Source organism: Zea mays, chromosome 1 (genome assembly GCF_902167145.1).
Source record: "Zea mays cultivar B73 chromosome 1, Zm-B73-REFERENCE-NAM-5.0, whole genome shotgun sequence".
NCBI classification, from domain to species: domain Eukaryota; kingdom Viridiplantae; phylum Streptophyta; class Magnoliopsida; order Poales; family Poaceae; genus Zea; species Zea mays.
In genome coordinates, this window is record NC_050096.1 from 260,542,310 (window position 1) to 260,558,570 (window position 16,261).

The 16,261-nt window shown below is 44.3% G+C and overlaps 1 protein-coding gene across 1 annotated transcript; it reads right to left on the reverse strand.

The window, feature by feature from the left end:
• Window positions 1-2,466: 2,466 nt before the first annotated feature.
• Window positions 2,467-12,463, reverse strand: LOC100282926 (uncharacterized). The gene is made up of 16 exons (NM_001155831.2): window positions 11,916-12,463; window positions 11,677-11,807; window positions 8,916-8,997; window positions 8,772-8,828; window positions 7,780-7,861; window positions 7,077-7,169; window positions 5,923-5,986; window positions 5,728-5,813; window positions 5,544-5,645; window positions 5,376-5,459; window positions 4,925-4,985; window positions 4,779-4,845; window positions 4,624-4,701; window positions 3,768-3,832; window positions 3,420-3,497; window positions 2,467-2,972 (listed from the first exon to the last, which is right to left on the reverse strand). Exons 1-16 carry the CDS (start codon window positions 12,047-12,049, stop codon window positions 2,800-2,802), a joined length of 1,437 nt encoding a protein of 478 aa, NP_001149303.2. The 5' UTR covers window positions 12,050-12,463; the 3' UTR covers window positions 2,467-2,799.
• Between the last annotated feature and the right edge of the window lie 3,798 nt (window positions 12,464-16,261).

Here is a 16,261-nt window from a genome sequence, read left to right on the forward strand (position 1 = left end):
TTTATTACACTAACAGTAAAATAAAAGGTTGTTTGTTGGTTTTAAACGTTATTAATTGCTACGAAATAACATAATTTATATAAAGCACATCCAGTTTTTATTGATGCCTGACTTTAGCAATAACTTCATATTTTGATCTATCTTTTTTATAAGTTTGAGTTCATGTGACTTATTTTAGAAACTTGAGCTCACAAACTTTCTCTTATTTGGTCTCTGTATGGTGGAATTATGTCATTTTATAATCTCTGTTCGTTCAGTCAATCGCTGTGAACTATCTTCTAATCGCCCACTTCATTGACTGTGTTGTACCAAGACATATTGGATGGAGTAAATAATAACATCAGTTAGCCAAATAAAAAAATATTATGCGGAGAGCGGAGACAATTAATAAAAAATCTTGATTTTTTTGTGGATAGTTTACATGGGTATTATTGTAAACCGTCGCAACGCACGGGCAACCAACTAGTATGTATTTAACTTGATATTTTTGTTTGTGCAGGTAAATACTATCTTGTGGATTCTGGTTATCCAAATAGAAAGGGGTACCTTGCACCTTATAAGGGTCAGAAGTACCACATTTCAGAATGGCAAAATGCGAGGCAACCTATTGGGAGCAAAGAAGTATTCAACTTTGCACACTCTTCGCTACGCAATGTTATAGAGCGATCATTTGGGGTGCTTAAGATGAAGTGGAGAATTCTCCTAAGTCTCCCTTCTTTTTCGCTTAAGACACAATCGAAGATAATTATTGCTTGTATGGCATTGCATAACTTCATTAGAGACAGTGCTCTACACGATAGAGACTTTGATCAACTTGGACCTAATAGCCTTGGTCATGATGTACTCGTAGGTGAGAGTAGTAGTAGCACATCTGATGAGTTAGACATGAGTGCATTTCGAGATGGAATTGCTAATGCATTAGTGTCGTAGTTTAATATGTGAATGTAATGATAGTTATGTTGTAATGAACTCTACTAATTATAATGTAATGACCTTTTGTTGGTTCGGTGTTTATGTGTATCGTTTGTTCAAACAGAATCTGCAATCTGTGAATCTGCGTATTCAAACACCTAGATTCTAACCAATAGCTTTTCTCCACAGCTGGCGAACCAAACACCTAAATTCTAACCACCAGCTTTTCACCACAGCCAGCTTTTCAGAAAAGCTATTCAGAAAAAAGTCGAACCAAACCGGCCCAATGTCTTGTCAAGTGTGTCCCATCCGGGAGCTGAACGGTTTATAGAATAAGCAAGTTATTAAAGGCCTAAAGTATGTTCGTGCCCTTGGTTACATACTCCATTCTCGAAATATATTGTACAATGGGTTAATTACATAATAGTGTCGGTCTAGGCCTAATTACAAACGTTGTACCCCACGGGTGAGGCTGACAAGTGGGCTTGTTTCACATGCCAAGGGGCCACTAGGCCTCTGTTATCCGCGCGTAGTCTTCTTGTTCCAAGTCCCAAAGGCATTCGTGTTGTAGTCTTCGAGGTCGCTTCGTTGACTCGTCTTCTGATTTCGTGCTGAGGGGAAATGGTGACCCCTTGTTGTGCCTAGGATCTTGCCTCGGTCTTCTGAGACCGTGCTTGGGGAGGGAACCACCACGAGCGAAGCCCTAGAGATATTCGACCTTTAGGGCTCGGAACCTCCGCTGTGGATCCAGCCCTCGTTGCCCGCCAACCTTAACTAGGGTCTATGGAGCCTTCGTGCCATGAAAGGGGGACTTCACATATTTGGTGAAGTGCATGTCTATCCTGCTTTCACGAACAAGGTTAGTATGTGATCTCGTATCTATTTCATACTATCCAATTAGACGTAAATCATGTGCATCACACAATCCTTATATTATCTAGTAAATATGATGTTGGTTAACTCCAACCAACATATGCACAGTTAACATTTCAAAGACCTTTCTATATTTATCTAACTTATGTAGTTGTTCTCTCAAACTTCTAGGTGGACAATGCTTCTCAATGATATACCAGTAATCAAGATATATCATGTAGCAACTAGTTTCAAGCAATACTCGAAGAACCCGGATTGTTGATTGGATGTCATCTAGTATGCATATTGGACTTTTCAGAGCCTGCCATGAAGAGAACTATCAAACATGTTAAGGTTATATGGACAACTAGAAAGAGTGTGAACCAACTTGGGAGCTCAAAGAGCAAATACGCAAGTATCCTAACTCTTTTGAGAATGGTGAGTTATATTGTCAAATTTAGGAACAAATTCTTTTTAAAAGGGGGAGAATGTAACGTTTAAAAATAAGAAGGAAAAGGATGCTTGTTTGGCAGACCTAAGCCCAACTCTCAGTAACCCCTTTACCCCTTCCCTCTCCCTTTTCATATTCCTTGTAATGTAAGGAAGATGGACCTCGGCATATCTATAGTTTGATTATAATGTTTGATGACCAACATGACTACTTGGACTAACATTATTTGCTAGTGTTTTTTGAAATAGTTTCAAGGATGCAAAGTGGACTTAGGTGAATTAGTGATCTAGATGATTAATACATCAATAAAGATATTAGAAGACATGTTAAAGACCTATTAGTGCAAGAGTCCAAGGTACTAAGGTAGGATATAATCAAATCGAACGCAAAGATCACAAAGAAACAGTCTAAGGGTTTCAAAGCGTTGGACCAAGGCATCAGACTGGTGGAGTACATGCATCAGATTACACAATAGAGCAAACCCTAGCAAAATTTCAATTGGGCTCAGGGAAGAAGCGAGTTTGGGTCACACAATTGTGGAGGCTCCAACCATCCACTAGCTTGCTACTTGTGGGATTTGAGCATCAATATCTTCGGATGTCCTTTGGGGGCTTGAAATTGATGGGATGAGTCTCTGGCGTCGCTGTCAAGTCCTCTTTCCACATCTTTATAGTCTTATCCGCCTCACAGCTCACAAGCCTTGATCCGCTCACGTCATATGAGAGGGCATATATGCATGCCTCACTCTCCAGTGATCCTGAAAATGGGAGATACCAGTAATGAGCATGATCATTTCAAATCGCATACTTTTCAACGGACATAACATAATCTAGGTAACATCTAGATTATGGAACTCTGGAATAGTTTGGCTAGTTGCTATGGATTAACCAAGGACTCAGTGTGATAACATTTAGGCTTTGTTCGGTTATTCCTATCCCATATATATTGGATTCCCATATATATTGGATGGATTGGAAAAAATTATAAAAGATGTTGACTTGTTCGACCCAATCCACATGGATTGAGAGCACACATGGATTGAGAGCAAAACGAACAAGCCCTTAGGCTGATTTAAGCCACCAGTAGCATTTCTGATACTGGTGTTCTCAAGAACCTCTCATATGAGGAAAAACATTGTGGAGACTCGAAACAGAGTTGCTTATCTCCTATTATCGGTGCCTGCGTGATTCAAATGAAAACTTACCAGGCTGGACTATAGTCTGATCTTGTTGAAAGTTATGACCACTCTTCCAGTCCCAAAACCACAGGCTTCCATTATCCCCTGCACAGGTTTCAAATATTGACAACTTATGAATACACGCCATTCTGCACATCCACATGGTCTCCACAATTTAGCTTAGCTTGACTACAAATAATCTTCAACCTAGTTATATATAACCCAAAAAAGCTAGACTATATTTATTCAACCTTTCAAAACAAATGCACACATGGTTCCAATATTTCCAATCAATATATTATTGTACTTATTCTTGATAAGACCACATGTATGTTCAATTACATTTTGAACACAATGATTTTCAGAGTACATTACCTCCAGTTGCCAAGACACCATCCTCATTTACAGCCATTGAATTGATTATTGTTTTCTGCTGCGACCTGAACGTAATAAAGATGAGGTGTCTCAGTGCCACGTAAGCAGAAGCGCAGAGCATTTAAAAAGAGCCTAATGCAATGTTAAAGGGGGACTCCATGAGTTTCCTCTATATGTTACAAAAAATACAGAATGTTGCACACAATTTAAAAGCGTCACTGGTCAGATCAAGGCAATGAGTATTAGGCCAAAAGATTTGGTTTCGTTTTTTCTCGAACAAGCACAAGAGCTGTATGTCTTTATATAAAAAAGAGAGAAAGGAGGGGCAAAGAAACCACATACAAGGCAACCTAATTATCTCCATTAGGAGTAAAAGGATACTGCACTAAAGAGATTTAGTTTCCTTGCTAGTTGCCAGGTTATAATGGTTCATATTAGAATCAAAATTTAAATATGACAATAGTATCTGGTTAGGAAAATATTGGAAGTATGGTCACAAGTTTACTCCCTCTTCATGTCAGGAAACTAGTAAAATGTGCAGATTCACAAATTTATTATCAAAAAAGGCAGGAAGGGAAGAGTGGAAGTAAAAAAGGCTGGTAAGAATTCATCACACTAGCATATGTATCAAGTAACTTATTCACAAAAAAAAGGTGGTAACTTTTTGGAAAATCGCATAAACGCCCAAGATTTCTTTGCTCGTGGCACCCAACATGTATTGACATTTATAATGCATTTCCTTCTGGCATCGTCATATGATATGGCTTTTGATATTAATCATGTAGCACAGTAAGCATGAACCACAATGTGTTCAGTTACAATGTGAAAATGAAAATTAAATATATGGAAGACTCACAGCATGTTGTGCAGAAATTCGCCTTTGGGAAGGTTAAACTTCTTTACGTTGTCTGCTGATGCTGATGCAAATGCTTTCCTGAAAAAAGGGTTGCTATATAAGGGTCCATAACATTGTAGTCAATATTGAAAATCAAATCATGAATAAAAAATTACTCCTTTGGATGAAGCGCCATAGCTCGGACAGACTTTTTATGGTGAGTAAGGGTACACATAGTCCTCCCTGCAGGAGGAAACAACTGTAACAAAAATATATATGTAAAAACAGCAGTATACAGTGTTCCATTTGACAGATGAATTACCAGCTACAAGATCCCAGAATTTAATAGTTGTATCATGTGAACCAGTAACAACTTGAGGATCCTGAGACAAGAGAAAGCAAGAAAGAAGTTTTTATGAACAGTAAGGCAGGACACATCGGAGTATTTACCATAGCAAATATATATTTTAAAATAGCGTAGCTTAAATGTTAAAACTGCTGATGGCATAGGACTAGAAGTTCTATCAAGGTTGCACATTTGCCTTTATCATTGCACTTTAAACTTTACTAAAACAACCTATAGCATGTATTTTCAAAGAAGCAAAGTATCCACTGAACCGAGAGAGACACTGCTTCAAGCAGTCCATTGGTTAATTATGAGGGAGTAACTCCAAATGAAACCATATCATGAAATAAAGTGTACTGTTTGGCAGAACTCAATATTGTTGTGAATCGTGAACTTGAGTACTTGACAGGTTAAAATGCATTCTTACCGTAGGACGAGCAAACACTGAACAGACAGTGTTGTCATGCCCTGTTAAAGCAGAAACATGTGCTTTTGTTCTGATGTCCCACACCTGTACATATAACCCAAGTAAAACCAAGTGATCATTGAATACGATGAGATTTTTCAGAAGGTGCAACTGCAAGAGAGATCATACCCTGCAAACTGAATCCCGGCCACCAGTCAGTAAGATATCAATTGTTGGATGGAGAGCTAGGCAGTAAACACCACTCAGATGCCCATGGTAGGACCTAATAACCTTTAACATAGAATATACAGATCAGATGTCAAGAGAAGTCAAAATGCCACCCAAAATACACCATACTTAAAGTAAAACTAACCTTGTTTTGTTCAAGATCCCAACATTTTACTTGTTTGTCATCACCAGCAGAAAATAAATAAGTGTGACGTTGGCTGACAGCAAGTCCTATAGTAATGTGCAGAACATTCATCAGTTACTAAAGTTTTACAGTGGGGCACAAATCTTAGCGTGGATGTTGAGTAGATCCTGCTCACAAAAACAAAGAAAAACTTACCACGAATTTGCTCAATATGACCAGTCAGTGTAAGCTTCAGGGTTCCTGATGCAAGATCCCATATCTACAGCAAGACACGAGTCGCAGGACGAATGAACAGAGTCATCAGACTATACAAGAAACAAGGAAGTATAGTGACAAAGTTGAACTGTTGGCTTAACATTACACTAGTAAATAACAGGAGGGATGATAATCAATTGCATTGTATTCATATTATATGTTCTTGCTAAAAAAGAAGAAAAAAAGAAAGGATAAAATCCCCAAGGTACGCAACATAAAGAAATATTCAGATAGGGTAATCCTGCTAACTAGAAGATTGAAAGCCAAATAATACTAGGATGCTGGATCATAAGGCACAGCTGGTAAATATACACGATCTCCCAGATGTCAGGTTTGGAACGCAGCTGGGAACCAGCCCAGATACTGGTCATGTCCGAAGCCAATTTATATAACCCACCAAAAGAGTAGATTATCAGGGTCACCATATTAGGTTTATAACTATACCAAATATATGGCGACAGATGGTATAGAGCTCTAGTATCGAAGTTGTTATCAACTTCTAATGGACTAAGGGTGTGTTTGGTTTGGCTTTTGGCTTTGGCTTTTGCCTCCTAAAGCCAAAAGTCAAACCAAAGAGATGGATCCAGGAAGCAGCTTTTTCTAAAAGCCGACTTTCTCGTAGTGCAAAACTGAAACCATCTCTGGACCTGCTTTTAGCGGCTTTCGGATGGAACTGTGAAAATATATATGGAAGACCTTTTAGCAGCTTTTAGTGGTTTCACTAAATGGTTTTTAGCTTTTAACAGCTCACAACCTACAACATTTTTTTCATAGCTCACAGCCCACAGGCCTCAACAGCTTTTTTCACAGCTACAGCTCAACCAAACAGACCCTAAACTAAGTGCCAAAGAGAAGGGAATAAAAAAATTTGGTTCATAACACCGTGACAAGTGTGGTCTCACAAAATTCCACTGTCGGTGACATGTGGGCCATTGTCATAGTAAGTAGTTAAACATGAGGTTAACAGACTGAAACACCCAAAGAGAATAAAAATAATGTCATGAAATCATAGAGATAACCTGACGAGAACAAGATAATATCAAGAACACAAAAGAGTTATTTCAGTTTGCGACTGCAGGATAAATGAAATTTACCTTTATTGTCCTATCGGCAGAACCAGTGCAGAACCATTCATTCGCTGGATCAAATGCAATAGATCGAACCCATCCCAAGTGACCACTGATGACCTGCGTAGTTCAATACATAATTTGTGGAATAAAATCAAAACTGTCTCTTAATTCATGAGAACCAGAATGCTACCATAAACAAATCTACTATTGTACTTAAATCATACATGAAAAAAAGAAGATGCATGGGTCAGCGGTTTCGGCGTCAATGGTTAGACTGGATGTTAAAAGTACATGCAAGTGAAGTATAGAGACTTGGATCCTGAATACTGTAACACAATACAAAAAAAAATTGTACTGACTTCTCACTAATGTGAGAACCTGTTAAATAAAAAAAAATGGCCGGTGGGAGAAAGGCCACCCCCATGGTGTTTCACACTTTCACTAAGAAGAGCTCATACATGGGGATGCCACCCCCTATGGTTCAGGCCTCTTGACCTGTGCTTTGAGGCCCAACCCACACAACCAGCCCCTTACACGAGGGCCCGCCCACCATAGGCCGGTTTACCCATGCCGATCAAGGGAACCAGCGAGTGACTTTTTTAACCTTAACTTGAAATCCGCTCCCACGTGGAGTCAAATCCAGGACCTGAGGAGTGCTATTCAAACCACCTAACCAACTCAACTAGATGAACTCGAAAAGTACCACTATAGTGGAAAGAGAAAGTACCCGATAGTTCTTCCAAGGAGCATGCCATGTAGGCCGTGGCCATCTACTAGGTATCCTTTCCATCAGTGCGGATGTAGAAAATCTGTGAGATATCCCAAGACATCAGCAATTCACAAAGTGAGTGATAAATTATATAAACTGCTGCATCCAAAAATAAATCATTCTGAAATGACCAGAAATCAAAGGGACTTGCTTGTGTTCTTGAGAGCTTACAAAGCATTTTTTACACATACAGAACTATTGGTACACATGCACATACAATAACAAAGTTATTTTATCATTGAGAAAATATGGTTGCATGTATATCAAGAAAATACAGAAGATGGCAAGCCACAAATTTAGAAAGCCCAAACCTCAAAGCATACACCAAACTGCTAGCTTCTGATAGTAAGGAAGCACCAATCTTTGTTAAGAAACTTTATAAATTAGACCATGCTAAGGGCTATCAGGAATTTGGAACATGATATGCTACCAATACATAAGGTACCCAAAATATGTCTGGGTACAAGTACAACAAATGTGCATAAGAATCAATGCATCATCGTCGCAACACTTCTTTTTTCCATGAACAATGCAGGAGAGCTGCATGTCATTTCATTAAGGTAACAAACACAAGTACAAAGAGTTAGGCAAAAAAAGGCACAACACTTGTTCACAAGCTCATGCATCCTTTTTATTTCTTTGGTACTGGCAGATCTCACAAGAGCATCTAAAGTTACTAAATAATTGACTTCATTTGTGTGATAGAAAATTTAGGGTGGCTGAAAATCGGACTACAATAAATGAACTATAAACAAAAAAGTACCCATACAAGCAGCAAAAAGGAAAAGTAAACCAACAGCAAGAAGGTTGAAGCACTAGATTTTACAGCTCTTATAGCGTCACAAAATAAAGAAAGAATGTTCTAAAGCAATAAATACATCAAGAAATAATGCTGATATCAAGCCATGCAGTACAATAAAGTCAATATAATAAAATACAAGGGAATAAACCTGTCAGATGATCCAGGAATTGACAGAGTTGTATTTTTGCCAGGTATGGTAGATTCACTGAGCAAACATCATATGGAAAAAACAGTTAATGAAAAAACAGCATTAACTAGTTAATAACAAGTAACATAATGTGAATGCACTCACGGTGCTTTTGGCAGCATAAGTGGTGCAGGGACAATGGCATTCCTAGAGCCTTCTCCGTGAGCATCTTTTGTATCTTGTGTTCCTGACAAGATAATTGCAAGACAATGAAATGCAGAAAAGGAAAAATAACATGTACACAGCTAGCAAACTAATTTGTCTGAATTTTTCGGCTTTAGTTATCAGGGTGGATGACAATCCATGAAGGCTTGCAAAATACTAAACTAATTTCATCAAGTAATTGTGGAGATACTCATCAAGTCTGTGATGTTGGAAATATTAGATTTTCGTTACACTTTGGCTAGAAATGCCAATCCTCTAACCATTTGTGGCTTGTTCCTGTCCTGATAGCAAGCAGATGAATGCTATATAGGACACTGAATCCTACAGGTCATGCCATTTTACGGGGAAAAGTGAGCCGCATGACTAGGAATATTGACAGAACTTGTTATTCAACTTTCTCTAAAGAAAGATTGGGCGAAACAAAATCTGAGAAGGTATGATTCTAATAGTTGGTATTCAACGTTTCAGTCGATCAAAATGACTAACAAGTGGAGAAGTATATTGGTACCGATACACAAAAATAAGGGAGATATTCAAAGTTGTACCAATTACCAGGGAGTTAAGTTGATTAGCCACGCTATGAAGCTATGAGTTAAGTTGATTAGCCACACTATGAAGCTATGTATGTCTGAGAGAAATAACGAGGATCTCTACGAATCAATTTAGTTTCATGCCCGGAAGGTCAACCATGAAAGCCATTTTCTTAATAAGATAAGTATTGAGCAGTATAGAGAGCAGAATGACGGTTTTCATCGACTTGGAGAAAGGTTTATGACAAAATACCAAGGAATTAGGAATGTTACGGAGTGACCTTTGGACAAACATAAAGTTTCAATGGAATACGTTGGACTCATCAAAGACACGCACAACGATGATGTGGCTAATATTCGAATAAGTGATGGCGACACAAATGACTTTCCTATTACAATAGAACTATATCAAGGGTCAGCTTTGAACCCTTACCTTTTTTCCCTTGGTGATGGATGAGGTCACAAGGGACATACATGGGGTATCCCCTGATGTATGCTTTTTGCTGACAATGTATTGCTAGTTGATGAAAGCCAGTCAGGAGTAAATAGAAAACTAGAGTTGTGCCAAGAGAACTAAAGCCCAAAAGTTTTAGAGTCCATAGAACATGAGGATGTACATGTTAGTTTAGAAGGTCATCTAGTGCTCATTGCTCAAGAAGGATACCTTTCGGTATTTAGGATCAGTTGTACAGAAAGATGATGATATCGATGAAGATGTTAACCATAGAATCAAAGCAGGGTGGAGGAAGCGGCGCCAAGCATCTGGCGTTTGAGTTCTGTGACAAGAGAGTACCACAAAAGCTAAAAGGAAAGTTCTAGCAATTAAACATGTTATGTTGTATGGTGCAGAATGTTGGCCTACAAGATGTCATGTTTAGCAGATAAGTGTTGTGTTGCACATATGTGTATGTTGCATTGGGTTTGTGGCCATACAAGAGCGATCGAGTCCGAAACAATGATATGTGTGATAGGCTAGGGGTAGCACCAACTGAAGAAAAGCATGTCCAACACTTGTTGAGATGGCTTGGACATATCCAACAAAAACCTCTAGAGGCATTTGTGCATAGTAAGATCCTAAGACACGATAGTAATGGGAAAAGAAGAAAGAGAAGGCCGAAGTTGACATGGGAAGAGGCAAAAAAAGGAGACTTGAAAGGATGGAATATAAACAAATATTTAGCCTTGAATAGGAGCAAATGTAAAATAGCTATTCACATGCATGAATCTTGATTTGTTGGTTTTGTTGGGTTTCAACTCTAGTATACCCCAACTTGCTTGGGACTAAAAGGCTCTATTGTTGTTGCTGTTGTTGTATGGTTCTAATAGTACTTTATATGTTCAGATGTGCTCTAGAGGCATGGTTACTCATAGGATTAACCATGAAAAGTAACTTTGAAGGTAAAGACCTGGTTGCAGACCATTCAGGACAAAATCTATACTGGTGGTTAGTCGTATCAGAAAATGGTGCAGAGAGTAAAAACTCCATGTTTCGTGGAGCTTTTTTGCGATCCCAAACTATCTTGTTTTATTTTCATTAACTTTAATTTGGAAACACTTACATAACCAGAGCAGGGGAGCCAAAAAGTCCATCCCCAATGCATTTGCCATTTTATAGATGAAATAGATATGGCTATTCAAGGAAATCTTAAACTGAATAGCAACTGAGGTAAACTAATTTCTAATCGCAACGCTTTTCTGTGTAAGACATTTTTTCTTCTGTATCTGTGACTGCATTTAATGAAAGCAGGGAAATCAGCAGAAGCTGTATTAGATCATAAATGCTACCCAACCCCAAGCTAACAAGTTGCTGAAGGTAACCAGCTGAGTAGCTCAACGCCTCAACTATAGTTTCTTGTTCAATTTAAGCCAGGGGATGCAACCTACTTTTTGCTATTACGGAGTTTGTTAAAACCATGTGCCTACGGTATTTGGCTTAAGAGGAATATAAACTATAGATTTTCACACTACAAGTCATGGTTTCTGAAATTCTGTAACTTAAAATCAAACAGTTAAGTAGGTTTCACACTACCGTATTCAATTGCTCTAGAAATTGAAGAATAGGGTAAAGTCATGAATTTCTGGTACTGCTGCTAGCTTACAATTCTAAACGATCTAAATAGATTCAACCTTCATTAAACAGCAAGTAAAAGAATGAAAAGAGCAAAGTTAACCTGGCAATGCCAAAGCTGTTGAAGATGGCGGCGCAGGACCCTTGCCCTGCCCACCGCGCCCCTGCTCCGGCGTGAGGTCCTTCACCGCACCGTACTCCGCACTCACCTTGCACCCAGTACGAATCCGCTTGCTGCACCACCGCCGCCGCAGCAAGATCAAGAGAATACGCAGTTAGAATCCCTGATAGGATTTTGAACCACCCGAGGAAAGAACAGAGTTAACAGCTAAGCGAGGTTACCTCTCGGCGTCGGGCGTGAAGAGGAGGGCGTGCGCCGGGGCGAAGAGGTCCAGGGACCGCTTGAGCGACCGGAGGCTCAGCTTCTTCAGAGACTGCGGTTCCACAGGGGGGCCATCCGCCGCCGCCGTTGCCATTAGTGTTAGAAAAGGCGCTATTCCGCGCCCTCCTTCCGCGCTTATACGCTGGGCGACGGGGTACTGCCTTGCCTCGGGGGTAGGCGGTTACCTATGCGGCGCCCAACTGTTGCCGGCGAAAGGTGGCCAGATCCTGCCTGCCAAGGCAGGGATGCACGGGGGCGTAGCGGAGGTCCGGCGACGATGCAGGAGGAGCTAACGTGCGGCAGCGGCGGCTGGTGGGAGAAGAGGCGGCCGGATGGGCGACGGACAGACGGAGGAGACCGAAGGTATGGGTTTCGAGCGGAGGTTGGAGGCGGGATTCAGTGTCGGTCGGAGGGGGCGCCTCGCGCCTGCTAGCGGATGGAGAAAGGATAGAGGAGCCGCCAAACCCTAGAACGTCAGATGGCAGAAGGCGGGTAATTTGCTTGCAAGGCCAGGGCAATCTTGGAACGTAATGATCACTCAGGGCTAGATTGGAAGCATAATAAAACCAAAGGTAATTTGAGGGGCTAGATTTTGAACAAGAATGAGAATCTAGCCCCTCTAATCCTCTGGTTTTATCGCTCGCAAACTAGTCCTGATGGTTGCTCACAACTAAGACGAGAACGAACAGAAACAGTCTGAACCCTCTCTCGTTTCTGTTACATATTTTTTTACCGAGAACGGGAGCGGTATAGCCGGAAATGGTTGCGAGATATACGGTTACACGAAAACAGATTAAAACAAACAGATATTGTCGGCGTTTCGACCCCGGGGGTCCCTGGACCGACGAGTAAATTGTCGCTGCGTGTCCCAGCCCAGATGGGTCGGCGCGAGACGGAACACAAGGGGGAAACAATAAGGGGAATCGCGGCCTCGTGTTGTCCTGCGCTCAGGACGGATGCGCTTGTAGTAGGGGGTTACAAGCGTTCGCGAGGGAGAGAGAGAGAGCCTGTGCGTCAGCCCGTCCTCCCGCGCGGCCACCTTCTCGTATGAGGGCCCTGGACCTTCCTTTTATAGATGTAAGGAGAGGGTCCAGGTGTACAACAGGGAGTGTAGCAATGTGCTAACGTGTCTAGCAGGGAGGAGCCAGAGTCCTATGTACATGCTGACGTGGCTGTTGGAGAGGCGTTGTTGCCCTGTTCATGTGACGTGGCCGTCGGAGGAGCGCTTGAGCCCTGTGGAAGCACAGCTGTCGGGTGCTGTCAGATCCTTGCTGACGTCTCCTTGCTTCCGTAAGGGGCCGAGAACTGTCGTCGTCATGGAGCACGCGGGGTGCCATATTCCTCGTAGCCTGAGCTAGCTAGGGATAGGGTAATGATGGGCCCCCCTATAGCGTGGTCGGTCCGAGCCCAAGGTCGGGCGAGGCGGTGATTCTTCCGAGGTCGAGGCTGAGTCCGAGCCCTGGGGTCGGGCGAGGCGGAGACCGTCGTCCGAGGTCGAGGCTGAGTCCGAGCCCTGGGGTCGGGCGAGGCGGAGTCCGTCTTCCGAGGTCGAGGTGGAGTCCGAGCCCTGGGGTCGGGCGAGGTGGAGTCCGTCTTCCGGTGTCGAGGTTGAGTCCGAGCCCTGGGGTCGGGTGAGGCGGAGCTTCCTATGGCGCCCGAGGCTGGACTTGGCTGCTGTCACTCTCACCCTGGCGGGTGGCACAGCAGTCGGAGCAGGGCAGGCGGCGTTGTTTTCCTGTCAAGTCAGTCAGTGGAGGGGCGAAGTGACTGCGGTCACTTCGGCCTTGTCGACTGAGGAGCGTGCGTCAGGATAAGGTGTCAGGCGATCCTTGCATTGAATGCTCCTGCGATCCGGTCGGCTGGCGAGGCGATCTGGCCAAGGTTGCTTCTCCGCGAAGCCTGCCCGAGCTGGGCCTCGGGCGAGTCGAAGGTGTGCCTGTTGCTTGAGGGAACCCTCGGGCGAGACGTGAATCCTCCTGGGTCGGCTGTCTTTGCCCGAGGCTGGGCTCGGGCGAGGCGAGATCGTGTCCCTTGAGTGGACGGAGCCTTGAACTGAATTGCGCCCATCAGGCCTTTGCAGCTTTGTGCTGATGGGGGTTACCAGCTGAGATTAGGAGTCTTGGGAGTACCCCTAATTATGGTCCCCGACAGTAGCCCCCGAGCCTCGAAGGGAGTGTTGGTACTCGCTTGGAGGCTTTTGTCGCACTTTTTGTAAGGGGACCGGCCTTTCTTGGTTGTATTTCGTTCCAGTGGGTGCGCGCGAGCGCACCCGCCGGGTGTAGCCCCCGAGGCCTCGGAGGAGTGGTTTGACTCCTCCGAGGTCTTAGCGCTTTTCGTGACGCCTCGGCTGGTCTGGTTGTTCCCTCATGTGAACTGGTCGTTGCCCGGGTGCATAGTCAGGTTCCGAGTTCTCGGGCTGGTATGTTGACGCTGTCAACGGTTTGGCCGGAGCCGGGTTTGCGAGAGCAGCCCCCGAGCCTCCGCATAGAGCGAGAGGATGGTCAAGGACTGACTCGGCTTTTATCATACGCCCCTTCGTCGCCTTTCCGCAAGGAGGAGGGAGGGAAAGCGCCATGTTGCCCTCGGAGGGCGTCGAACATGGTGTCTCCAGTGAGTTGCTAACGGGTGATCCGAGTGGACGCCCGTGCCCCGTTCGATAAGGGTCGGCTAGTGGCCCAGAGGCGCGCTCCAAAAGTACTTGCAGGTGATTTGCCGGACCCGTTCGATAAGGGTCGGCTAGCGGCCTTCGTGTTCGTCCCGCGCCCAGGTCGGGTGCGCTTGCAGTAGGGGATTACAAGCGTCCACGCGGGAGAGGGAGCGAGTGGCCTCACGCGAGCGCCTGTCTCGTCCTCGTCCCTGCGCGGCCAACCCTCTGTAAGAGGGCCCTGGTCCTTCCTTTTATAGACGTAAGGAGAGGATCCATGTGTACAATGGGAGGTGTAGCAGAGTGCTACGTGTCTAGCGGAGGAGAGCTAGTGCCCTAAGTACACGCTGTCGTGGCAGCCGGAGAGGTTTTGGCACCCAGTTGGTGTGATATCGTGGCTATCGGAGGAGCGCTGGAGCCTGGCGGAAGGACAGCTATCGGGGCTGTTGAGTCCTTGCTGACGTCCTCTTGCTTCCGTAAGGGGGCCGAGAGCCGCCATCGTCAGGGAGCGTGCGGGGCGCCATCATTGCCTATCTGGCGGAGCGAGCCAGATGGGACGCCGGTCTTGTTCCCCGTAGCCTGAGTCAGCTCGGGGTAGGGTAATGATGGCGCCTCCTGTTGACGTGGCTGGCCCGTGCCCTAGGTTGGGTGATGTGTGTAAGGAAAATGGACCCCGGGCCATTTGGCTAATTGAGTTTTGGTGTTTGATGAACAACACAATCCGTGAACTAATAAATTTTCTAGTGTTTGTGTTTGTAGTTCACAGGATGCGAAGAGAATTGGACCAAGGCAATGAGGATGCAACACCTCAAAAGAAGACATAAAAAGATGCATAGGAGTCCAATACTCAAGAACAAAGAAGCCCGAAGAAATCAGCAAAGAAATCCAAGATAAGGGCTGTCAGCCAGCGCCTGGTGGCGCACCGGACATTGGTGTCCGGTGTGCACCGGACTGTCCGGTGAGGCACCGGACAGTCTGCGCAGAGAGGCCGCAGACAGGCGCTCTCTGGCTGTAGCACCGGACTGTCCGGTGTGCACCGGACTGTCCGGTGTGCCACGGGCAGACGGCAACGGTCGGATCCAACGGTCGACTGCTACAGGCGCCAACGGTCGGCTGACGTGGCGTGCACCGGACATCCACTGTGCAGTGTCCGGTGGTGCACCGGACTGTCCGGTGCACCCGACGACAGAAAGCTGCTGCTTCCTGTCCAACGGCTAGTTTGGGGTGTGGAGGCTATAAATACCACCCCAACCGGCCATTCTCAATAGTGGGAGCCCAAGCAACATACCAAGGCATATTGTAGACATTTCCAAGTGCTCAAACACCCAAGTGCTTAATAGAATCACTCGGTGATTAGCGTAGGTGCTTTGCGAAGTGCTTAGGTTAGTTAGACCGCATTAGCGCTTGCTCTAGGTGAATCCTAGTTTGTTGAGTGAGTTTAGACAAACCACACAACCCCTCGCCTCTTGCGTGGGCCATTGTAATTGTACCGAGTGGGGCGAGAGTCTTGTGAGACCGTGACAACCGTGTTTGTGTCACGGCCGCCACCGTGTACCGGAGGGAACGAGGCCCGCGACGTTTCAGCCGGAAGCTCGATAGTGGAGACGGCGGGGAGCGTCCGAGAGGAGCCGGAAGCGGAGCACCACTTGCGCGTGGAGAAGG